At 40.8% G+C, this 22,510-nt stretch overlaps 1 protein-coding gene and 1 long non-coding RNA gene across 7 annotated transcripts in view; one reads left to right on the forward strand and one right to left on the reverse strand.

Moving 5' to 3' along the window:
• CUL4B (cullin 4B) overlaps positions 1–22,510 on the reverse strand; it is a 49,884-nt gene that overhangs the window by 26,666 nt on the left and 708 nt on the right. For 2 of the 6 annotated variants that reach the window (XM_024240480.3, XM_054545016.2), the window contains exons 2-4: positions 21,989–22,068; positions 7,846–8,388; positions 5,688–5,803 (exon numbers count right to left, since the gene is read on the reverse strand). In XM_024240480.3, coding sequence (XP_024096248.1) covers positions 5,688–5,803; positions 7,846–8,388; positions 21,989–22,055 — 726 coding nt within the window. In that variant the 5' untranslated portion in view covers positions 22,056–22,068. Of the gene's footprint in view, positions 1–5,687; positions 5,804–7,542; positions 7,673–7,845; positions 8,389–9,133; positions 9,249–21,988; positions 22,069–22,510 lie in introns of those variants that run through there. The other 4 variants (XM_024240481.3, XM_054545017.2, XM_054545018.2 and 1 more) reach the window with 3 other exon arrangements.
• Positions 8,388–22,510, forward strand: part of LOC112130757 (uncharacterized) — a 47,433-nt gene continuing 33,310 nt past the window's right edge. Inside the window, exon 1 of the long non-coding RNA XR_008518158.1 lies at positions 8,388–8,646. This is a non-coding gene — a long non-coding RNA (uncharacterized LOC112130757). The remainder of the gene's footprint in view (positions 8,647–22,510) is intronic.

A 22,510-nucleotide genomic window follows, 5' to 3' on the forward strand; every position in this document is an offset into this window, starting at 1 on the left:
AACCTCTGCCTCCTGGGTTCAAGCGATTCTCATGCCTTAGCCTCCCCAGTAGCTCGGATTACAGACACGTGCCACCACACCTGGCTGAATTTTGTATTTTTGGTAGAGACTGGGTTTCACCATGTTGGCCAAGCTGGTCTTGAACGCCTGACCTCAGGTGATCCGCCCACCTTGGCCTCCCAAAGTGTTGGGATTTCAGGCATCAGCCACCGCACCCAGCCTTATAAGTCTTTTTAATAAAACTATCTTTTTACTTAAGCTCCCACTAATTACCAGTAAATATGCTGCCTTAAATCCTTTGAAGGTACTTAGGTATAAAATACAGGCATTCTAGCAAGCTTCTAACCCTTATTCTTCCAAATCCCAGTTCTTCCCCTCCAAAATCCACAGGATACATAAAAAATGTATCTTTCTTCACAAGGATGAGCTAAAAAAAAGTGTCTGAAAAAAAACACACTCAAAAAATATATATAAACGTGTAGCAAATGACATATGCAAATATTTACTGAACAACAGACAATAAAAAAGATACTGAATTTCCACCAGGGTGTTGAACTCTGGTCACTGGTCTAAGGAGTGGAGTCTTATTTTTCAAGCTATGTTTACAGATAGTAAGTAAAGCACATAACAAAAATTCAACAACTGATATAGCAATAAGATCTACATTATCTCTCTTTTTATGTCAAGTAAAAATGGCTAAGATACTCTAAGTATTCAAAAACTAAGAATCTGTTTAAAGGAAACCAACTATACAATGAAACCTAAACTCCTTTTCTTTTTAATTCCAGTAAACAGGGCTTAAATAAGACTGAAAATTATCAAGGACTAAGAATTTGTAAGTGCACATTTTAAAATTTTTTAGTATTTAATAATCTATTGTATATTTCAAAATAACAAAAAGAGTAGAATTTTAGTTGTACATTTTAAAAACAGCAACAATAGTACTGATTAACGATTCAGTAAAAAGAGAAATAAATAATACATAATAGACTAAGCTTTAAGACATCAACAGGGTGACAAAGTTACACAGACTCCAATAGCTAGTCATCAACAATGCTAAGAATCTAACTGCTTTCTTATTATCACTGATTGCTTAAGCAACCAGATTTTACAATTGATAATAACCCATACTATTTGATTGTAGTCCTGTGGTCATGTACTCTATAAATGAATCGTTAATAGAAAGGTTCATAATTTAAGGTTTATTTCACAAAAAGGTAACTACAGTTCCCATTATTAATAATAAATAAAATTATTTTCATCAGAATTGAAGTATGGACTAGGCTTGACTTTAAAAATAGCTAGAGATTTATAGGAAAGATAAATGTTACATGCTCCTGTACAAACTTCCAGCATCTCCAAAAAAGGTAGCTGATCTTAAACACTGTACTAGGCCAGGCATGGTGGCTCATGCCTGTAAGCCTGGCACTTTGGGAGGCCAAAGCGGGACGACTGCTTGAGGCCAGGAGTTCGAGAACTACCTGGGTAACATAGCAAGACCCCCATATCTCCATTTAAACAAAACAAAACAAAACAAAACAAAACACTGTGGCTACTCATACAAAAGTTGAGAACATGAGCTCATAATAGGATTATGAAAATAATCCTATTTAAAATATTACTTATTAATAGTAAAAAACTCACACCAAAACCAAAATTCCAACTGTACGATACCACATGTGAAAACAAGACACATTCTTTTTAAGCGTAGAGGGACACTGTTCCTAGAGAGTTCCTGTCTTTTTCTATTATTTTTTCAATTTCGCTAATGGTGTCTACTGAAGCACATTTGGAATGTAATCTATTTATCAGCCAGCTGCTCTGGCCCAGTGTAGATTTAGAATTTAAAATCGTGTGGCTTCAGAGCTCTAAAATAAAATGTAATTTTAAAATAAAGATTTCTAAAGACTCAAACATCTACTATCATTGATGACACATACCAATATATAGCAGGGACTGTGATAATTACTTTTTTGCAATATTTCATTTACGTCTAAAAAACCCTGCCATATAGGTAGCCGTTAGTCTCACCATCTTGTAAATGAGGAAACCAAGACTTAGAGAAGTAACTCGCCCAAAGTTATATGATGAGTGACAGATTTGTAACCTAAGGCAGGCTGAACAGCTCAAAAGTCAGCGCATTTAATCAGTCTTATTTGCAGTCAATCAAAAACAAGCACGCAAACAAACAAAACAGTCAAATGAAAACATTAATCACCGCCTCACACCCACAGGATCTCAAGGTTGTCAAGGAAAGATAATTTTAAAACTCAGGTTCAATTCTAATTTAAAATTACTTTAAAAAGACAATGTTTGCTTACTGCAAGTGTACTTAGAACAGCATGTTCTTTTATAGAAATTAAAAACTTAGTAGGCAGTACATGCAACCCACACTAGGGACTTCCATACTTAAAGCTTTGAAGCAAAATGTTTTTTCATGCAGAAGTAAGTTCTAAGTAGATATATGCCAGTAAGTGTTTACCTCAGAGAAAGAGGGTGGGACAGGGGTTTGGAGAACTTTTGTATAACTACATATTTCCACATTATTTCAATTTTAGAAGAGTACTTTTTCTTATTTTTTTATTTCCCACTCAGGTAGATTGAGAGAGTACTTCGAATAATGTTTCAATGAGTCAAAATCAAACAAGCACCTGAAGTCCAGATTATATGAAATAGCTTTACCTCCTTTATCCTCCTGTTTGAACTTGAACATCTCAAAATAATCTTTCTGAGAACAATCCAAAGGAACATTTATAAAATTAAGGTCAAAAACAGTAAAAGAGCTAAAAACCAATGCTTTTGAATTCATTATAGCAAAAGCAGTAAGGTATTATGAAAAATGCAAACAGTGAAGTTATAAGACCTGTGACTAGGCTAAAGAAATGCAACTGAACAACAGCAGGTACAACTTACGAAGTACAAGAAAACAAAAACAAAAGATGCAAGCTCTATGCTCTTGAAAGAAAAAGATTTAACAGAATCAATATATCAGGAAAAGTATTTTCAAATCAAAAGCTCTGGAAAAATATTCAAGGTAAAGTAAATAGGGTTAATTAATAACCACAATAAACATTTGTTATAAATATGGAATATATAATTTCATTATTGAAATTAAATATGCCGTATACTAGCATATCCAAATAAACACCATATACTATCCAAATAAACACCACTTATGCATGCACAGATAAAAATACTACTAAAATGATAAAGAGCTGTTTCCCTAAAGTAAAACAATTTAATTGTTTCAAACACTGCACTACAGTGGTATTCAAAGTACCAGGGTATATTAGTGAGGTGGTACAGGAGTAAAAGTGCAATGAACTAGAAATCCAGCATCTCAGTTTGAGTTGCCCCTGCTCTGCCAATATGTGACTCTGGGCAGGTTATTCAACTTCTCTGAGACTCAGTCTCCTCATCAATTAAGTGGGGATAAGCCAGGTGCGGTGGCTCACACCTGTAATCCCAGCACCTTGGGAGATGGAGGCCAGTGGATCACTTGAGGTCAGGAGTTCGAGATCAGCCTGGCCAACGTGGTGAAACCCTGTCTCTACTAAAAATACAAAAACTAGCAGGGTGTGGTGGCAGGCACCTGTAATTCCAGCTACTTGGGAAGCTGAGGCAAGAGGATCACTTGAGCCCGGGAGGTGGAGGTTGCAGTGAGCCGAGATCACACCACTGCACTCCAGCCTGAGTAACATAGCAAGACTCCATCTCAAAAAAAAAAAAAAGTGGGGATAGTAACTACTACCCTACGTACCCCAGAAAGGGTTTCCGTAATGCTTATATGAGATAATACAAGATGAATCCCCTCTGCAGGCTGTCACGGACACCACGAAGAAAAAATATTGGACCACATGCTCTCTTAGGGCCTTTCCAAGTCAGTTTCATATTTTGGCTTTTATTGTTGCACATTTCAGGAGACGCATATATAATATGCCAAAAGAGCCATATGAAATGGGCTTATTCTTAAGTAATAGCTTAGTACTACAACTACTAGCTGACATTTGCATAGCATTACAATGCTTATAATGTTACATGGCATTATTACTATGTGTTGTGCACTGATTTGAGCATTTTGCGTGTACTGACTAATTTTCACAGCAACAGAAACTGGAGATCTCAATTGACATACTACAAGTGAAGAAGCTATACTGTGGCTTGTAAAAAAGTTTGACTCATGATCTCATCTTATATTTGTAAGATTATAGTGCCTGGAGGTGTTTTCCACAAATATCTTATTTGATTCTTATCAGCAACCTTGTGAGATAGGTAGGGCAAATTATTATTTCCTCTACTTTAGAGAGGAGGAAATTTAAATTGAGAGTGACGGCTGGGTTTGGTAGCTCATGCCTGTAATCTCAGCACCTTGGGAGGTTGAGGTGACAAGACTGCTGTAGCCCTGGAGTTCAAGACCAGCCTGGGCAACATAGCAAGACCCCTATCTCTTAAAAAAACAGGAAAAAAACTGAGAGGGCTTTAGTACCTGGCCCAAGATTATGAGGGTAACAGCAGTCAAAACTAGATCCCAAACCCATCTTCTGACTCCTAATCCAGGATTTGCCCATCACCATACTAGCTCTGCAACTAAAATATACAAATACTGATAAATAAAACCAACATAATTTCTTACAAGGTACTCATCAATACAAAAATTCAAGCTATTGTACTCTGAAGTATCTTTTTTTTTTTTTTGAGATGGAGTTTCACTCTTGTTGCCCAGGCTGGAGTGCAATGGTGCAATCTTGGCTCACTGCAACCTCTATCTCCTGGGTTCAAGCGATTCTCTTGCCTCAGCCTCCTGAGTAGCTGGGATTACAGGCATGCACCACCATGCCCGGCTAATTTTGTATTTTTAGTAGAGACAGGGTTTCTCCATGTTGGTCAGGCTGGTCTCGAACTCCTGACCTCAGGTGATCTGCCAGCCTTGGCCTCCCAAAGTGCTGGGATTACAGGTGTGAGCCACCATGCCCGGCCTGAAGTATCTTTTAACACCAAATCCCTGACACTCTAAAGAAAGTAACTTCTTGAATTGGTTGTGTGTCAAATACACAGTAGGGAAAAATTTCTTGGTAGCAAAAGACTGCCCTTAGTAACTGCCCTTAACATTATATTTAAGGGTAAGGACCCATTTGCTAAGTAAAGAATCTGAACCTCAGACTAAGCTGCTGGACTACAAACTGCTACTCATTTCTGGGCTGAGGTGCATCTTGTAGCCCAGGTATTAGAAAAATGTAAAGAGCAAGAAAAAGAAACAGCAAAGTCTACTATTAAGGAGGTAGAATAAAGGATATGAATAATATCTGCATGTCTTGAGGCCTTTCCTATGGGTAGGTAACACAACTAAGAAACAATTATCACAATAGAATGACATGTCACCAGAAATCATCTTTGGGATTCATGCTATAGGATTACATTATAGGTAGAACTTCTATTACACCAAGGTACACGTAACTGTAATTCCTTATCAGGAGGGTCAAAGATAAGCACAACTTATACCGGTATGACTGTACCCACGGTTTATGTGAGAATACGTGGTCTAATTATAGAGTTCATCAATTAATGGAGAAACTAAAATTAGAAGGGAACCAAAAGTCTACTTAAGAACCTATTTCAGAAAGCAAAATCCATATACATCCCACCTCAATTTATGTTAATCAAATCTGGTTATGCATATTAATACATACCTGGTAGAGTTCTTCTAAATTGTACTTAATTGAAGTACTATTCTGAATAGCTTCCACTGCTTCTTTCAGTTTTTGCCAGGTTTCATCTGTGTAGTTTTCTGGTAATTTAGGCTTATCTAGATGATATGTAAAAGGTTGGTATCAGAATACCATGTCAGATATAGTAACCAAAGATTCATAAAATACAATAGCATTACTATTTTTAGGGTAAATTGTGATCTTTATAACTATTACACCTAATCATTAAAGTAACCGCTGTATTTAAGCTTAATATAAAGAATAAAATTTGAAATGCCATAATACCGTTTAAGTCATTTTGACTCACCTATTAAAATTGAAGGTGAGGTTTTTCTCCTATTGATTGTATTGCTTCAAAAAAATAAAAATTCAAGAATGACCATAAAAAATAACAATCCTGATCTTATTTCATCATGTGTAAAACCTAAGTCGACATGAATTTTTAACCTGAGACTTAAAGTACTGTCTATGTGCAAGGTACTTTACAAGCCTCAATCTTCCCAACAATACCCTGAGAAATCTATTTTACAACCTAGGAAACTGAGGCTGGAACTCATTTAGTAAGCTTGCCCAAGGTCATCATAGCTAGTCAATGGCAAAGCTGGGATTCTAATTCAGGTCTGTTTGACCCCCAAATTTATGCAGCATCTATAGAAATGGAAACATCTTAACTCAGGTTTTAAACTACGTTTACGAGCAGAGTGAAATTTTTAAAGACTGAAAGAAATGACTCCAGAAACCATGCTGCATTTTCAGAATAGAAAAGAAACATCTTACTCTAGGCTTTAAACTTCACTGACTAGCAATGAGTGTGGGGAAAAAAGTTTTAATTAGAACATCCAAATGCCTTAATAATATGCTTTTATTTTAAGAGGGAGAGAAAAAAATCTCTGAAACCAATTTGAAAATGCAACCAGGATCATAACTCATTTAAAAATCTTTAGCTACAAAATCCATACATTTTTAAGTGAAATAATGAAAACGTTAGTCAATTACAATTCATATTGACTTCAGAAAGCTCTACTACTAAATCAGAAACTGAAAGCCTGGGTATGGGAAGGTAGTGATATAAAAAAGAAAGGGTTAAAAATAGACAACACCATAGCCCTCTACTTGAGACAAAATAGAGCATATTCCTGATTTCCACACAATGTTAAAAACACAAGCATAGAGAACCTAATCTTCTCAATACTAATATTCAGCCACAAAGCACTTATCTCATAAATATTACTTAAGTTCATTCATTTACTTCTCTATTTAATAAACACTGTAGCACTGATTACCTGGCAGTTAAGGGTGTTGAAAAAGTAAGTCAGAAAAACAGAAACACATTCAACAAACAAAAATTAATTCAGCTCAAATACATTTTTAAAAATTGCTGATATTATATTTGCATCAATGTATTCATAATACTCTCCTCACATACCTCAAACACGGTCTGAACAAATTTTCCTAAAAGCTGCAGGTCGATACTTTAAAATCCATTTTAGTGATGGAAAAAAATAGATGTAGTAATTGTTCCTATCTTTAGACTAGTGGTACACAGAGTTACTACTTCTGTGTATACACAATATTTTTCACTTTCAAACCCTACCTTTGGAAAGAAATGCAGAGAACATAAATTTTTCTTCAAATATTGCTTCCAAATGACTTTCATGAATACAGTATAAATCTAATTATAAATCTTATTTGAGCATAAAAAGATCACTATTGCTACCTGTATTTCTAGGCATTGGATAATGTGGCCTACTGAAGCATAAAAATAAAAATCCCAGCAATGCCAAGGCTCGCTATGCACCTGAAATAAATAAACCTCTTTAGAATACAAATTTCTCACCTGTAAAATCCGGATCAATCATACCGATTGTCAGTGTATAAGGAATAACAGATTAAATACAATAGGTTGAAAAAGACCTCAAAATACTGCACAGAAACACCCGGTGTATGCTTCAGCACAAGGATCCTAACCACCCCCGGAAAATGAACCCTCCACCAAAAAAGGACCTCCCCTCCACCTCATTGATTATGCATAAAACATTAGGCCACCTCCAAACTGTTTAATATATTAACATAAATAGAGCACGTGACCCCTCGAGTGTCAAATCCTTATTAGGTGATTATGGATTTTGGCCTTGGTTACCTTTAAAGTTCTTGATCACTAACTTCTTAGCAGAGCCAGGCTTGCTGTTAGCAAAGCTAGAGACGGTGGTAGAAGATTTGGCTAGGCCGTTTGCATGATGCACCGAAGCCACAGAAGAAATTAATATACTCTTATTTTTAAGTTGCTGCTGCTGAGATGTTGCAGCAGTTGGTGAAGATGAGGAGGAGGAGGAGGAGGATTCCTCAGCCATCTTCGCATCAAACCCTACAAACTCCAGGGTGTCTTCAAAACGCAGCTTCTTCTGTATCGGTACGTGGCTGGAAGCAGCCACTGAAACCCCCAGGCAGAAGGACGAGGTTGAAGGGGATGCCGAATCCCTGGGTTGTAAAGGAGGAGTGGAAGAGGAGGAAGAGGTGGAATCAAAGTCTTCTCTCTCGTTACTACTGTTACTGCTGCTACTGCTGCTGCTGTTTAACTTTCTCTTCTTGGCAGAGGTGGGCGGAGTGGTGCTGGTATTACCATCAGTGGCAGATCTGACCTCCTGAGCAGCAGCAGCAGCTGAGGGACTGGGGGAAGAAAAACCTGTTGGAAACATGAAAATAGCGGGGTCAACAGGCAGAGGAGCATCAAAAACCTACGTTTATATGCCTGCGTGCGTGTAGGAGAGAAGGTGGCAATGCTAGAGGGGGAAGGGAAGAAAGAAGAGAGGAGAAACACAGAGGACGAGAAGGAAAGTGAAGGGGGGGCTACACCGGGGGAATGGGAGGGTTTGGGAAGGCGGATAGGCTGACACCAGGAGTGAGCAGAACGAGGGGGGAGAGCGAATGAGGAGGCAGACAGGTAAACGGCCGTGCCGTCCCCCTCCCCTGCTTTTCGATCTCTCTCCCCCCCTTTCTGCAGGAGCGACTCAGCGAGTCTGTGAGGCTGCAGCTCCTCCTCCTTTTCTCCCTCTCCCTGGGAGGGGAGAGGCTGTGGTTGGGGGAAAGGGGGAGGGGGAAAGAACCAGGGCTTGTTATTGTCAATAGCACAAGAGGCTAAAGATGGCGCCATTTCCGGTCACGCGGCGCCGAGGGAGGGGCGGTGTCAACCTCAGGGAGTGGGGGTGAGGGAAGCGCTGCAGCCGCCCGGGGGGCGGGGGAGTTCGCGCGTGAGGGGGCGGCTGGAAAGGGGCGGCTAAAGTGCCCCAGACGCTCGCGCTAGTTCGCTCCTGCTCCCGCTCCCCTTCGCGCTCCCCTTTCCTGGCAGCGCCTTCCTTCCCTGGCCCACCGGGAACTCCCGCTCCCTCCTTAACGGTCCCGCGGGAAGCGCCGCGCCGCAGCGCCCTTACCGGAAGTGACTGGGCAGACACTTTTCATAGCGCCCAGATCCCGAAGCCCCCAGGTCCGCAGGACTTGAGTGGGGGGGGGGAAGGGGGGAGGGAGAAATTGGGGGGAAGAAAAGTGGATAGGAGGAGGGGGCGGACCTTCGAGACACCTTCGGAGCTCCTGATTGGAGCTTTCTGAAGGCGAGGGGGTGGGGGGGTGGCGGGAGGAGCGGGAAGGAGCCTCGGGGGAGGGAAGGTAGTGACGGCGAGGGGCGGAGTGAGCTAGCTGGGAAAACGGAGGAGGAGGAAGAGGAGGAGAGAGGGAGGGACGGAATAAAACGTAAGGGTCCGGGAGAATAGAAACTTTGAAAGAGATAAAAGAATAAGGAGTGGTTGCAAGGCTAGGGGAGTAACCCTAAATAGAGGAAAACATAATCATGCCATTATGCCCGCTGCTGGAGAGGAATGTCCTGATGTTAAGATAGGAAAGGAGAAGAAAACGAGCTAAGATAGGAAGAAAAGGACTTTTTGATTCGGTGCCGCTATAAATTGTTTCTCTTTTATCTCAAGGCACCACAGACCCAAGGCTGAATAAGGCCTGAATTGTGATGCCTTTCTCTTTCATGTAGCTGTAAATCCTTTTATCTTACTACCAGGAGCATTTTCTAAGCTGGCTGGCCAAATTAAGGGTGTATTCTAAGGCGAAGAAATGGAAAGGTAACTAATCCCTCACCCACCCAGCACTGTGCCCAGGACCGTCCTAACCCCCACTCTATCAGTCCTTAACTCAGTAATTTATAGACCAAACAAAGCTAAGACCCACTTCCTTCTTTTGCCAAATCTCAGTTTACACGCTGTTCCAAAGGAGACATTTTAGAACAATATCGGCAAAAGTTAGTGTTTTCTACTAATGTGTTTCATGAGGCCACGCTTTACAATTGATTACTGATTTTAAAAATCTTTAAATTTGGTTAAATTAGCAACAATAAACCTTGTAAATTCCCTGTTGGGAGTTTTTACTTAACCTTGGGGCATTCTCACAGGGAGGTAACACAATATCAAAGACTAAATTTGCCAACCTGTTGATCATTCTAACTGCAAAAGCATTCAGTTAGCATGTATGGTAAGACTATGCAAGGTCTCTGCCCTTGAGAAGCCAGTAGGGGAAGATAGTTTCAAAACTAATTTCCATAACAATACTATGACACATATACAAAGTGCTGTCAGAAGAGGCAAAACAAGAAATTTGGGAGAAATCTGGAATAGGAAGAGTTCTACAGAGATTATGTTTATGCTGTGTCTCAAAGTGGGAGTTGCCAAAAAGACAAGAGGGAACAGGATGAAAGGCATTCTGGGGAATGGAAACAAGGGCAAAGCAAGGAGTGAAAGGGCCAGGCCTGTTTATGGAAACATGGAAAGTGCAGTGAGGCTGGGAAGTAGGATGTCTGGCTGGGAGTAAGGAAGATGAGGCTCAAAAGTGCCTGGCACACCAAGCCAAGAATTTGGAGTCTACTCTGTAGGCGATCATAAATAGCAGGGAGACAGTCCAGCAAGCAGAGCTTTTACAAACCAGGGGTGACAGGATTGTGAGTGGAGTAAAAGCAGCTTGTATGGTATACCTTGTGATAGCTGAATCAGAACCCTGCAAATAAATCAACTTTCTAACTTTGTTTAAACAGGCCCACTTGTTTTTGTGTCTTGAAAAGTCCCTGATTAAAATGCAAATCAACCTTTGGCATTATTAGACAATATCATTGCTATTTGATGACAGCCTGCTGAAAGCAAGGCTCTAATGGAACTTAGAACCGCTGAGAAGGGAGACAGGGGCCTGAAAGGAGACACATGGAAGCACTCCTATCTGTTTTGAATATACCACATAGTTTTTTTCGTTTTGTTTTGAAGACAGAATCTTGCTGTGTCGCCCAGGCTGGACTGCAGTGGTGTAATCTTGGCTCACTGCAACCTCTGCCTCCCGGGTTCAAGCGATTCTTGTGCATCAGCCTTCTTGAGTACCTGGGACTACAGGCGTGTATCACTACGCCTGCTAATTTTTTTTGTATTTTTAGTAGAGTTAGGGTTTTGCCATGTTGGCCAGGCTGGTCTTGAACTCCTGGCCTCAAGTGATCCGCCTGCCTCAGCCTCCCAAAGTGCTGGGCCTACCATATAGTTCTTGCTGCCCAAATAGAAACAGTAAACTCTTAAGGCCAGGAAAGACACCTTAAAACATTGAACTTTCCTTTATCATGTCTCACAGTTCACAAAATGCTGAACCACTGTAAATGCAGGGTAAATGCTTATTGAATTGAGTATTTCATTGCATGTGAATAAAATAATGCTGTGTCTTTATAAGGGAGGATTAACTGACTCATTTTCGGGATTTAATGAACAAGGTTGTTCTAATTCATGTAGTTAAAATCTTTAGGAGGGCATATGAAGTGCTAGCCATTTAAAAAATTACAAATATTAGTGCAACTGAAAGGGAATGGACATAAAGATAAGAGAAAGCTGCTTTTGCCATACAAAGATAAACTTTTCTATTAACCTAAATGATAGCTGAGTCCTGTTAATATTTAACTACATTCTAGTAATAATAGTTCCCTATCTCACGTGGTTATCTAAGCCCTTCGGTCTTCTGAGTTATATGTTGGTTTTAAAAAGCACAGATCTGGCCACGCGTGGTGGCTCATGCCTGTAATCCCAGCACTTTGGGAGGCCAACATGGGTGGATCACATGAGACCAGGAGTTCCAGACCAGCCTGGCCAATATAGTGAAACCCCGTTTCCACTAAAAATACAAAAATGAGCCGGACATGGTGGTGTTCGCCTGTAATCCCAGCTACTCAAATGGCTGAGGCAAAAGAATCCCTTGAACCTGAGGCAGAGGTTGCAGTGAGCCAAGCTCACACCACTGCACTCCAGCCTGGGTGACAGAGTGAGACCTTGTTACAACAAACAAACAAACAAACAAAAACAAGGCTAGGTGGCTCAGGCTTGTAATCCCAAAACTTTGGGAGGCTGAGGCAGGCAGATCACCTGAGGTCAGGGGTTCAAGACCAGCCACATGGTGAAATCCTATCTCTACTAAAAACACAAAAATTATCCGGGCACGTTGGAGGGTGCCTGTAATCCCAGCTACTCGGGCGGATAAGGCAGAAGAATCGCTTGAACTCAGGAGGTGGAGGTTGTAGTGAGCCGAGATTGTGCCACTGTACTCCTGCCTAGGCAACAGAGCAAGAGTCTGTCTCAAAAAAAAACAAAAACCTCCCAAGTTGGTTTGTAAAATATCTTTTACATCAAGAACCAACTAATTGAGGCTAGCTGAAGAACATAAGCATATATTCTGTACACCCAAATGTTTGCCAATCAACGTTAAACACATTCTCAACATTAAAATACATTTTCAAGGTTGAACTCACGGGAGCCACACTAATCAAGATGTGTAATGTAGGACACCGTACAATTATAGCCATTATCAGACTAAACCAGACTGGGCACTTAACACATTCCATATTTAGGATCTTTCATCTTGTGAGTTCAACTCATACCTTAGAAACATTAATTAAACTTTACAATGTTGCCACATGAGGTGTAGTTATTATTGGCTGCCTTTTAACCAAGCTGTTTATAAAGGTAAGTATATGTGTAAAGGAAGAAATACAAAGACAGGGAGCTAGCTTTTATAATGTCAATTCCTTTATTTCTGTGGACATCTCCCTAAAAAGGCAGAGTGTAACCCATTTCCCCTTTTTGATCACAGGGATTCCCCAGGGTGCTTGGGGAATCAAGACGTGTAATGTAGGACGCCATACAGTTATAGCCATCTGGGGTGCTTTAGGTCCTCTCCAGATATCTCATACCAGTGGCTTGCCACTAGACAGACACTCCTGGAAGCCTTCCTATCCAATGGGTGGGATTTTCCTTAGGAATGGGAGAGACTGCTTGCCCAGGAGAATCTGAAGATGTTTCTGAGAATGCATAAAAAAAAAAAAAAAGCAAAAACCAAAACAAAACAAAACAGAAAAAACGGCTGGGCACAGTGGTTCACACCTGTAATCCCAGCACTTTGGGAGGCCAGGGTGGGTGGATCACTTGGCCAGGAGTTTGAGACCAGCCTGGGCAACATGGCGATACCCCGTCTCTACTAAAAATACAAAAATTAGCCAGGCGTGGTAGTGCACATCTGTGGTCCCAGCTACTTGGGAGGCTGAAGCAGGAGAATTGTTTGAACCCAGGAGGCAGAGGTTGCAGTCAGCCGAGATTGCACCACTGCACTCCAGCCTAGGTGACAGAGTGAAAAAAAAAAAAAAAAAACTGCTAGGTAAAAGGCAGTCCATTTACTTTTTTTTTTTTTTTTTTCTGAGACAGTGTCTCACTCTGTCACCCAGGCTGGAGTGCAGCGGTGCCATCTCGGCTCACTGCAAGCTCCGCCTCCTGGGTTCATGCCATTCTCCTGCCTCAGCCTCCCAAGTAGCTGGGACTACAGGCGCCTACCACCACGCCCGGCTAATTTTTTTTGTATTTTTAGTAGAGACGAGGTTTCACCATGTTAGCCAGGATGGTCTCGATCTCCTGACCTCGTGATCCATCCGCCTCAGCCTCGCAAAGTGCTGGGATTATAGGCGTGAGCCACCGCGCCCGGCCCAGGCAGTCCGTTTTCTTCATCTACTTTTCTGAAGGATCATCTTTGAAGCAGGAGAGTACAGAGAAGGCAAATTAAGCAATGCTGAGATAGTAAAGATTGTATCATAATAAGGGCTTTGTTATGCTATCAACACCAATGGGCTGCTGAGGAGGCCAAAGCTCAAGCAAAAATAATCCAACTACACAATGTGAATTCATCCTTTCCCATCCTGAGATTGCTATATAAAAGCAAGGAAAGTAATAACGTGCTGAACCTATGTGCTAAGTAAAATCTAAATAGATAACACAGATTTCATATGTGTGTGTGTGTGTGTGTGTATAGGTATATATATATATATTTGGTTTTTTTTTTGAGATGGAGTTTTGCTCTTGTTGCCCAGGCTAGAGTGCAATGGCACTACCTCAGCTCACCACAACCTCCACCTCCCGGGTTCAAGCGATTCTCCTGCCTCAGCCTCCCAAGTAGCTGGGATTACAGGCATGCAGCACCACACCTGGCTAATTTTGTGTTTTTAGTAGAGACGGGGTTTCTCCATGTTGGCCAGCCTGGTCTCGAACTCCCAACCTCAGGTGATCTGCCTGCCTCAGCTTCCCAAAGTGCTGGGATTACAGGTGTGAGCCACTGCGCCCAGCCAAATTTCATATTTTTAACAAAATTGTTTATCTTACATTGCCTGAAGTTACTGACTTGGTACATCAGCCATTCAAGCACTTCGTTCCTTAGCTCAGAGATTTTATCTGTCATACCTGTGAACCATCTGGAAAGCAGATTTAAGGACTAAAAGTTAGAGATAGGCTGTTTTCCCTGAGGGTTTGGGATTGGGGAGCCAGACCAGCCACAGATGACTTCTCCCTTGGGTGCTGCTAAGGACTTGCTTATGGAGTTGCTGGGCCTATATATATATTTGGCGAGCTGATGTGCCATGGCATGGGCCTATTTTTAACATTCTGTTTACTTTATCGATGTCTCTCAAAGTCCCTCCAACCCCACCCTGCTCAATGTTTGATCTGATGGCATTCAGCTTTTCTTTTTCTCACAGACAAGGCCAATTTAGATTTTTTTTTGTTTTGTTTTGTTTTTTTTTTTTTTTTTGAGACAGAGTCTGGCTCTGTCGCCCAGGCTGGAGTGCAGTGGTGCGATATTGGCTCACTGCAATCTCCATCTCCCAGGTTCAAGTGGTTCTCCTGCCTTGGCCTCCCAAGTAGCTGGGATTACAGGTGTGCGCCACCATGCCCAGCTAAATTTTTTGGTATTTTTAGTAGAAATGGGGTTTCGCCATGTTGGCCAGGCTGGTCTTGAACTCCTGACCTCAGGTGATCCGCCCACCTCGGCCTCCCAAAGTGGTAGGATTACAGGCATGAGCCACTGCACCCAGTGCCAATTTAGATTTAAATCCGGGGTTCCCAACTCACTGTACAATAGAATGACCTGGGAGTTTTTTTGTTTTTTAATCTTTACCCAGGTCCAAACCTAGTCAGTGCAATTCAATCAGAATCTCTGTGAGGAGGGCCTCAATTATCAGTATTTTTAAGAAGCTCTTGGCCAGGTGCGGTGGCTCATGCCTGTGCCTGTAATCCCAGCACTTTGGGAGGCTGAGGCAGGAGGATTGCTTGAAGCCAGGAGTTCAAGACCAGCCTGGTCAACAAAGCGAGACCTTGTCTCTATCAAAAAATAAAAATAAAAAATTAGCTGCATGTGGTGGCACATGCCTGTAGACCCAGCACTTTGGGATGCTGAGGTGGGAGGATTGCTTGAGCCCAGGAGTTCCAGCTGCAGTGAGCTATGATGGTGCCAATGCACTCCAGCCTGGGTGACAAAGTAAGACTCTGAAGAAAAAAAAAAAAAGCAGCTCTCCAGGTAATTCTACATACCTCCAAGTTTGAGAAACCATAGTTGTAGGTGAAGTAAGTATGTCTTGTGATTTGAATGGGGCTGATAAGCCCTTGTATTCCCTTTAATGCCTGAAATTTCATGATTATTTATTCACTCATTTGGATAACACATTGCCTCCTTCTCTAGGAATCCTTTTTTAAAGTGCAAATTAGCCAAGGAGTCTTAGTTCCTAACCCTTTAAGGTGAATGCCTCTTGGAGGAAAAAGGCTAATAGGAAAGTCCTAGGATCCTGGAGGTAAACAGAACTAGGAGAAGCCACTGCAATAGGGAGTGGTGAGAGGTGAGGTTACCAACCAGGAAGGAAAGATTTCTGAGAGTACATTTTGCTGACCTCACAGTATTGCCTAGGGCCAATCCTGCTTTTTGATGACTGCATATTTAAAACCTAATCAAGTTTGACAGCTTATCTAAGCTGCCAAAATCATACTAAAAGAAAATTTAAATATTTTTTATAAGCAAAGCAGAGAGCAGACATTGGGTATGTAGGTTTAGAGTTATCCCTAAATGCCCAACTTTTAAATTATCACTCACCTTAGGGAAGTTTCTATTACCAAGTCATGTATTTTTCCTGCTTCTATTACTAAATGTCCTTTATTCCCACCAACAGCATTATTTCTCTCTCCAATTCCTTTGGTCATTCAACAACAATCTATTGAGCAAATACTCTCAGCAACGCATGGTGCTAGATGCCGTGAGGGAATACAGAATAACACAAAATTCAATTTGTAGCTGATTTCACAGTTTTTCAAAGCACTTTCACATACAATCTTATTTTATCCTGATAAACACACTGTGAGATAGATCAAGTACCATCCCCACTGTACAAATAAGAAATAGGCTCAGCAAAGGAGGTTAAAATTATTTGCTAAAGTCACAAAGCACACAGACCTAAGTCCAGTTCTTCACTGACTCCAAATACAGTATTTCCCATAGTTTACAATTTCGTAAGGAGACTTGCCATAAAATAGTCTCAAGTAGTAGACATGTCAGAAAAAGACGTTCAGAGCCCCACTCACCAAGAGAAAAAAATGAAGAATAAGAAAATAACTCCTTTATTGAGATAAGCCAAATCAAAATGCCCAAAAGGAGACCAAGCTTGCATGCAGTTCAGGCCACCATCAAGCAGGTAGGACAAAACAGCAGGCAATGCACATTTAAGGATATGGTGGCAATTTTGTTCTAGACAATCAGTCTATTCTCTGGCTGGACCCTCAGCCAGTGGCTGATCTTCACAAGAGGTAGAAACTGGCTGCTTCTCCTGGCCAAATCCAGGAAAACAGTGAAGGAACCCTGCTGGCAGACCCATTATGATCTACTCCCTTAGTATACAAAGACAATCCTTGCCCTCCATTCTCAATTGGCAATGTAGGTTTAGAGCTATCCCTAAATGCCCAACTTTTAAATTATCACTCACCTTAGGGAAGTTTCTATTACCAAGTAATATATTTGGTGGGTAAGGCAGACAATTACAAGACAGAGTGACAAAGGCCACTATGAGAACGCAGAGGTGGGACAGCTGGCCCAGCCTAGGAGGGTGAGGTGGGGTGCAGTGGAGGAAGGGAATTAAGAATAGCTTCCAGAGAAAGAAATCCAATTTAAATCCCCGAGAGTGAGTGGGAATTAGCCAGGCAAAGGGAGTGAAAGGGAGCAGGGGGCATAAAGAAGGAAGATAGGAAGCACATTTAAATCCTAAAGGAAGAGAGAGTAAGGCACATTCAGGACATTGCAAGGAGACTAGTTATTAGAGTGTAACTTCAGTCCTAACCAGAAACTCTGAAGAGCTAATGAAGGAAATGAAGGCAGCATCCCAATCTCAAGTCTGGTACAGCAATCTTAGGCCTCTTAGCACCAAATCTTACTCATATGCCCTACTTGCTGTTGGAGCTGTGGCTACAGATAACACTTCTTGCCTTGAGCCACACTGGTTCAGGAATTGGATTTACAAGTCAGGTTCACTCTTAGATATAGGAGGTGAGAATCACAAAGGGGGAGAATAGGATTTGACATGTGCAAAGTAAGACAAAGGCAGACTTGATAATAAGAACCACAATACTGGGCAACACTACAGAAATTCAGACGAACTACAGCAGGGTTTGGAAACTACAGCCCATGGACCAAACCCTGCCCTTTACCTGTTTTTGTAAATAAAGTTTTATTGGAACATTGCAATATTTATTTGTCTACGTATTTTCTGTGGCCGCTTTTATGCTAAAACAGCAGTTTAGAGTTTTGACAGAGACCATATGGCCCACAGAGTCTAAAATAGTTCCTACTAGTTCTTTAACAGAAAAAAAAATTGCCAATCCTTGCATTTGAATATACTAATTGTTAAAAATAGAGACGTGGCACAAAGGAGAAAGTGATTTAGAACATGCTAAGGATTTTCTATTCCTAGTCTGCATGCAGACTTCAAAAGATGGCAAGAGAATATTCTTTGATAAGAAAATGGCTAAATAAATGGTGGTATAGTCACATAATGAAATACTATACAGCATTGAACAATGAATAAATTACAGCCATGTGCATAAGTCTCAAACAATGTTATGTGACAAACACAAATCACCAAATAATACCTACAATTTGATAACTTTTTAAATAAAGCTCAAAAATAAGAAAAACTTGCAGATATATAATATGGTAAAGGTATTAAAGTATAGAAGGAAAATAGCTGGGTGATATGGCATGCACCTGTAGTCCCAGCTACTTGGGAGGCTGAGGCAGGAGGATCTCTTGAGCCCAGGAGTTCGAGACTAGCCTGAGCAACACAGGGAGATAACAAAAAAAAAGGGGGTGGGGTGGGGTGGGGGGAATAATTAATATAAGATCCAGGATAGGAGATTGTTCTAGGGGAAGTGTGGGAGGAAAATTTAGGGAAGGGGAATTTAGGTAGATTCAAAAGTATCAGTAATGTTCTAGTTCTTACACACAGATGATGGATTCCTGGATGTTTATTTAATAATTATGCTCCATAAATTACACATCATACATCTTTTGTATGTACTAAAATTACACAAGTCGCCATAGTGTTTGCAGAAATTTTTAAAATTAAAAAAACTAAAAGGTTTTTTTAAAAAAAGTTTCAAGATGGGAAGTGGTGACTTATTGAAGGCAGACCATGACAGTATGCAGAAAGAATAGCTGGCAGAGATAACAAATGACAACTAGGATTGATTTTTGTAACATTTAAGCATACCTTGTGGATTTCTGGAAATTACTCAAGGGCGAGGGATGCACCCTCCTATCTGGTGGAAGAATGGACTCTCTATGGTCCACAATATGGGGGCTTAATGTTGTAATCTGTATATTAATCATACAAGTCCAAACTAAATTTGTAGTATCAGGACAGTGAGATCTAAAGATCTATGGATTACTTGAAAAGGGGAACAGTGTGTGCAGAGACATGGAAGCATGAGAAAGATCATGGCCCATTTAGGCAACTGTTTACAGGTGACCCTTGAACAACTGGGGTTTAAACTGTGATGGTCCATTTATACACATATTTTTTCAATAAATACGGTCGGCCCTCTGCATGGGCAGGTTCCACATCAGCAATCAAGCAGGAATGGAAAATACAGGATTTGCAGGATTGGAAACCTGTAAAGGGAAGGCCAATTTTTGTATCTGTGGGTTCCGCAGAGCTGACTGTGGGAGTTGAATATGCACCGATTTTGGTATCTGCAGGGTTCCTGGAGCCAGTTCCCTGCAGATACCTTGGAACAACCATATTACCATGCTGTGTGACTGATGTTCAGTAGGCCTGTGGAGGAATGATGAGAGATGAAGACAGAGAGGTGGGCTGGGTTCAGATCATGGCGAATATTATATGTCATCCTCCAGAGTTTAGATTCTATCTAGTAGGTCATGGGTAACCACTGAAGGGCATCAAATATGGAAGGGAGTAATATAACCAGAGGTACAGTTAGAAATGTCCCGGTCTTGGCCAGGCGTGGTAGCTCATGCCTGTAATCCCAGCACTTTAGGAGGCCAAGGCAGGTGGGTCACTTGAAGTCAGGAGTTCAAGACCAGCCTGACCAACATGGTGAAACCCTGTCTTTACTTAAAAAATACAAAATTAGCTGGGTGTGGTGGCGCATGCCTGTAATCCCAGCTACTTGGGAGGCTGAGGCAGGAGAATTGCTTGAACCCAGGAGGCGGAGGTTGCAGTGAGCCGAAATCATGCCATATAGCATTCCAGCCTGAGCAACAAGAGCAAAACTCCATCAAAAAAAAAAAAAAAAGAAAAGGAAAAGAAAAAGAAAAGAAATGTCCAGGTCTCAACAACCTTTGACTACAAAATAAGGTGAACTTTCCACTCAGTCCCTGTTCCCCAACTAAAACCAGCCCCCAAAGGTAACCTCAGTTAAGTTTGCTGATTAAAGATCTTTTCCTATACACTTAACCAACATGCAGAGTTTTTGCTTTTTTTAAAAAAAGGATCACACAGTATAAATTTTTCTATGACTTTATTTTTTGCTTAATATTATATCATGAACATCTTTCCTTGTCACTACACACAGATCTACCTCACTATTTTTAAGGGCAACATAGTATACTATATATGGATATATATTCCTATCACTTAAAAAAATCTAATTATCACACGTTATTGTTGTTGCTTTTTTCTCTTACCTTACCTTGCTGGACTGACAATTTCCTTTGTTTCTTTTTTCAACTATTAGTGTTTTGGAAGTTCTACATACTATTTACATTCTATTAATGGTCACCTTTCAGTTCTGTTTAGTTATGCAAATGATATATAAACATTCTTTTTGTAAGAAAAAATTTAAACAATATAGAAGAATATAGGATAAAAAGTGTAAGTGTTGGTGGTCAGATAAGCATACAAAAAAAGAAAAATAAATAAAATAAAATTAAAAGTGTCTCTTTTACCTGTTAAATTTGGTGCATCACCTTCCTCAGCATTTATGTACATATATACTTGTATATATACAAACAGGAAGCTTTCGTATTTTTTCAAATGGCATAATTACTGTACGTATAGCTCTACAATTTGCTTTTTTCGCTTAATATATATTAGAGATCTGTCCATGACAGTATATAGAGATCTACCTCATTCTTTTTAAGGGCTGTATACTATTTTACAGTAAAAATATACCATATTGTATTAAACCATTCCCCTATTTTTGAACATTTGGTTATTTCCAATTTTTGTGACTACAAACATGCTCCAATGAACATCCTTGTAACATAAATCTGTGCATGTATAAAAGTATTTCTGAGGATATATTTGAAAAAGTAGAATTGGGTCAAGCGGAAGGTATATTTAAAATTTCGATACACTGTCATATTTACCCTTCAAAAATGTTGTGCCAACATATGATCCCCACCTTCTGAATGACCATTAACTGCCCCATATCCTTAGCAACACTAAATTTTATCAAACCTTAAAGTTTTTGGCAAAATATTACATGAATTCATTCTCACTGCAAAGCAACAAAAACAAAGTAAAAGCAGGAGTGCCCTCTTGACCACCATCCCCTGATCCCAGTTTTCTCTGGGAAAATTTGTTTCTACCTTGCTATTAATTTTTTTATTAATTGTTTCATTATGCTAGATGTTCTGAGGAATTTCCTTCCTTTTCTTTTTTCTTTTTTTTTTTTTTTTTTTGAGACGGAGTCCCGCTGTTGCCCAGGCTGGGCTGGAGTGCAATGGCACAATCTCCGCTCACTGCAACCTCCACCTCCCACATTCAAGCGATTCTCCAGCCTGAGCCTCCCTAGTAGCTGGGATTACAGGCGCGTGCCGTGACCACGCCCAGTTAATTTTTGTATTTTTAGTAGAGACGGGGTTTCACAATGTTGGCCAGGCTACTCTCAAATTCCTGACCTCAGGTGATCTTCCCCGCCAACCCCTCCTCCCCCATCACCTCCCCCACCCGCTGCCCCAGCCTCCCAGAGTGCTGAGATTACAAGCGTGAGCCACCGCACCCGGCCCTGAGGAATAATTTCATAAGAATTTACTCAAGCTTCCTAGACATGTTGTTAACAATTTTTTTTTTCCTGAGACGGAGTCTCGATCTGTCACTCAGGCTGGAGTGCAGTGGCGCGATCTCGGCTCACTGCAAGCTCCGCCTCCCGGGTTCACGCCATTCTCTTGCTTCAGCCTCCTGAGTAGCTGGGACGACAGGCGCCCACAACCACGCCCGGCTAATTTTTTGTATTTTTAGTAGAGACGGGTTTTCACGGTGGTCTCGATCTCCTGATCTCGTGATCTGCTCGCCTCGGCCTCCCAAGGTGCTGGGATTACAGGCGTGAGCCACCGCGCCCGGCCTGTTAACAATTATTTAGACTTAACTCTTGAGTTTTACTAGTTCATTTACTCACCACCGTCTTTAGAGGTAATAGCCTTATCATCACTCCCATCTCCTGATCCAGATGACTGTGACATCATCCGTCCTTTGGGTCTACCATAGAAAACAGAGAATTCACTTTTCCAGCAGTCCTCTCCCATATCTGTACAGTGTTATGAATTCATTGACTCTGGTTTCCCAGCCAATTTTATCCTATTTGTTCCATATCTTCAAGGAAATTATCAAAATTTTGGTCTGCTAATCACATCCTTCCTTGCTAACCCTTGGAATTTTAGTGCTATTCTTTTACTTGTTTTTTTCTTCTGTCATTTAAAGCTGATTTGGCAGGGAAAACACATTTGTTAAGACTCTCTTAAATTGGAAGCCTGACATGCCATTTTAAATTACAATGGCTTGAACTCCTACTGGCTTGAATGTCAACAAAACAGATTCCCCTCAAAGTGTCCTCCAGCTATTTCTGGAGGTTCTTCAAAGTACTATCTCACTTACGATCTGAATCAGGTCACAAATTTTCTTCTGTTCCTGCCTCTTCTTT

The sequence above is a fragment of the Pongo abelii genome, chromosome X (genome assembly GCF_028885655.2).
Source record: "Pongo abelii isolate AG06213 chromosome X, NHGRI_mPonAbe1-v2.0_pri, whole genome shotgun sequence".
Lineage (NCBI taxonomy): Eukaryota > Metazoa > Chordata > Mammalia > Primates > Hominidae > Pongo > Pongo abelii.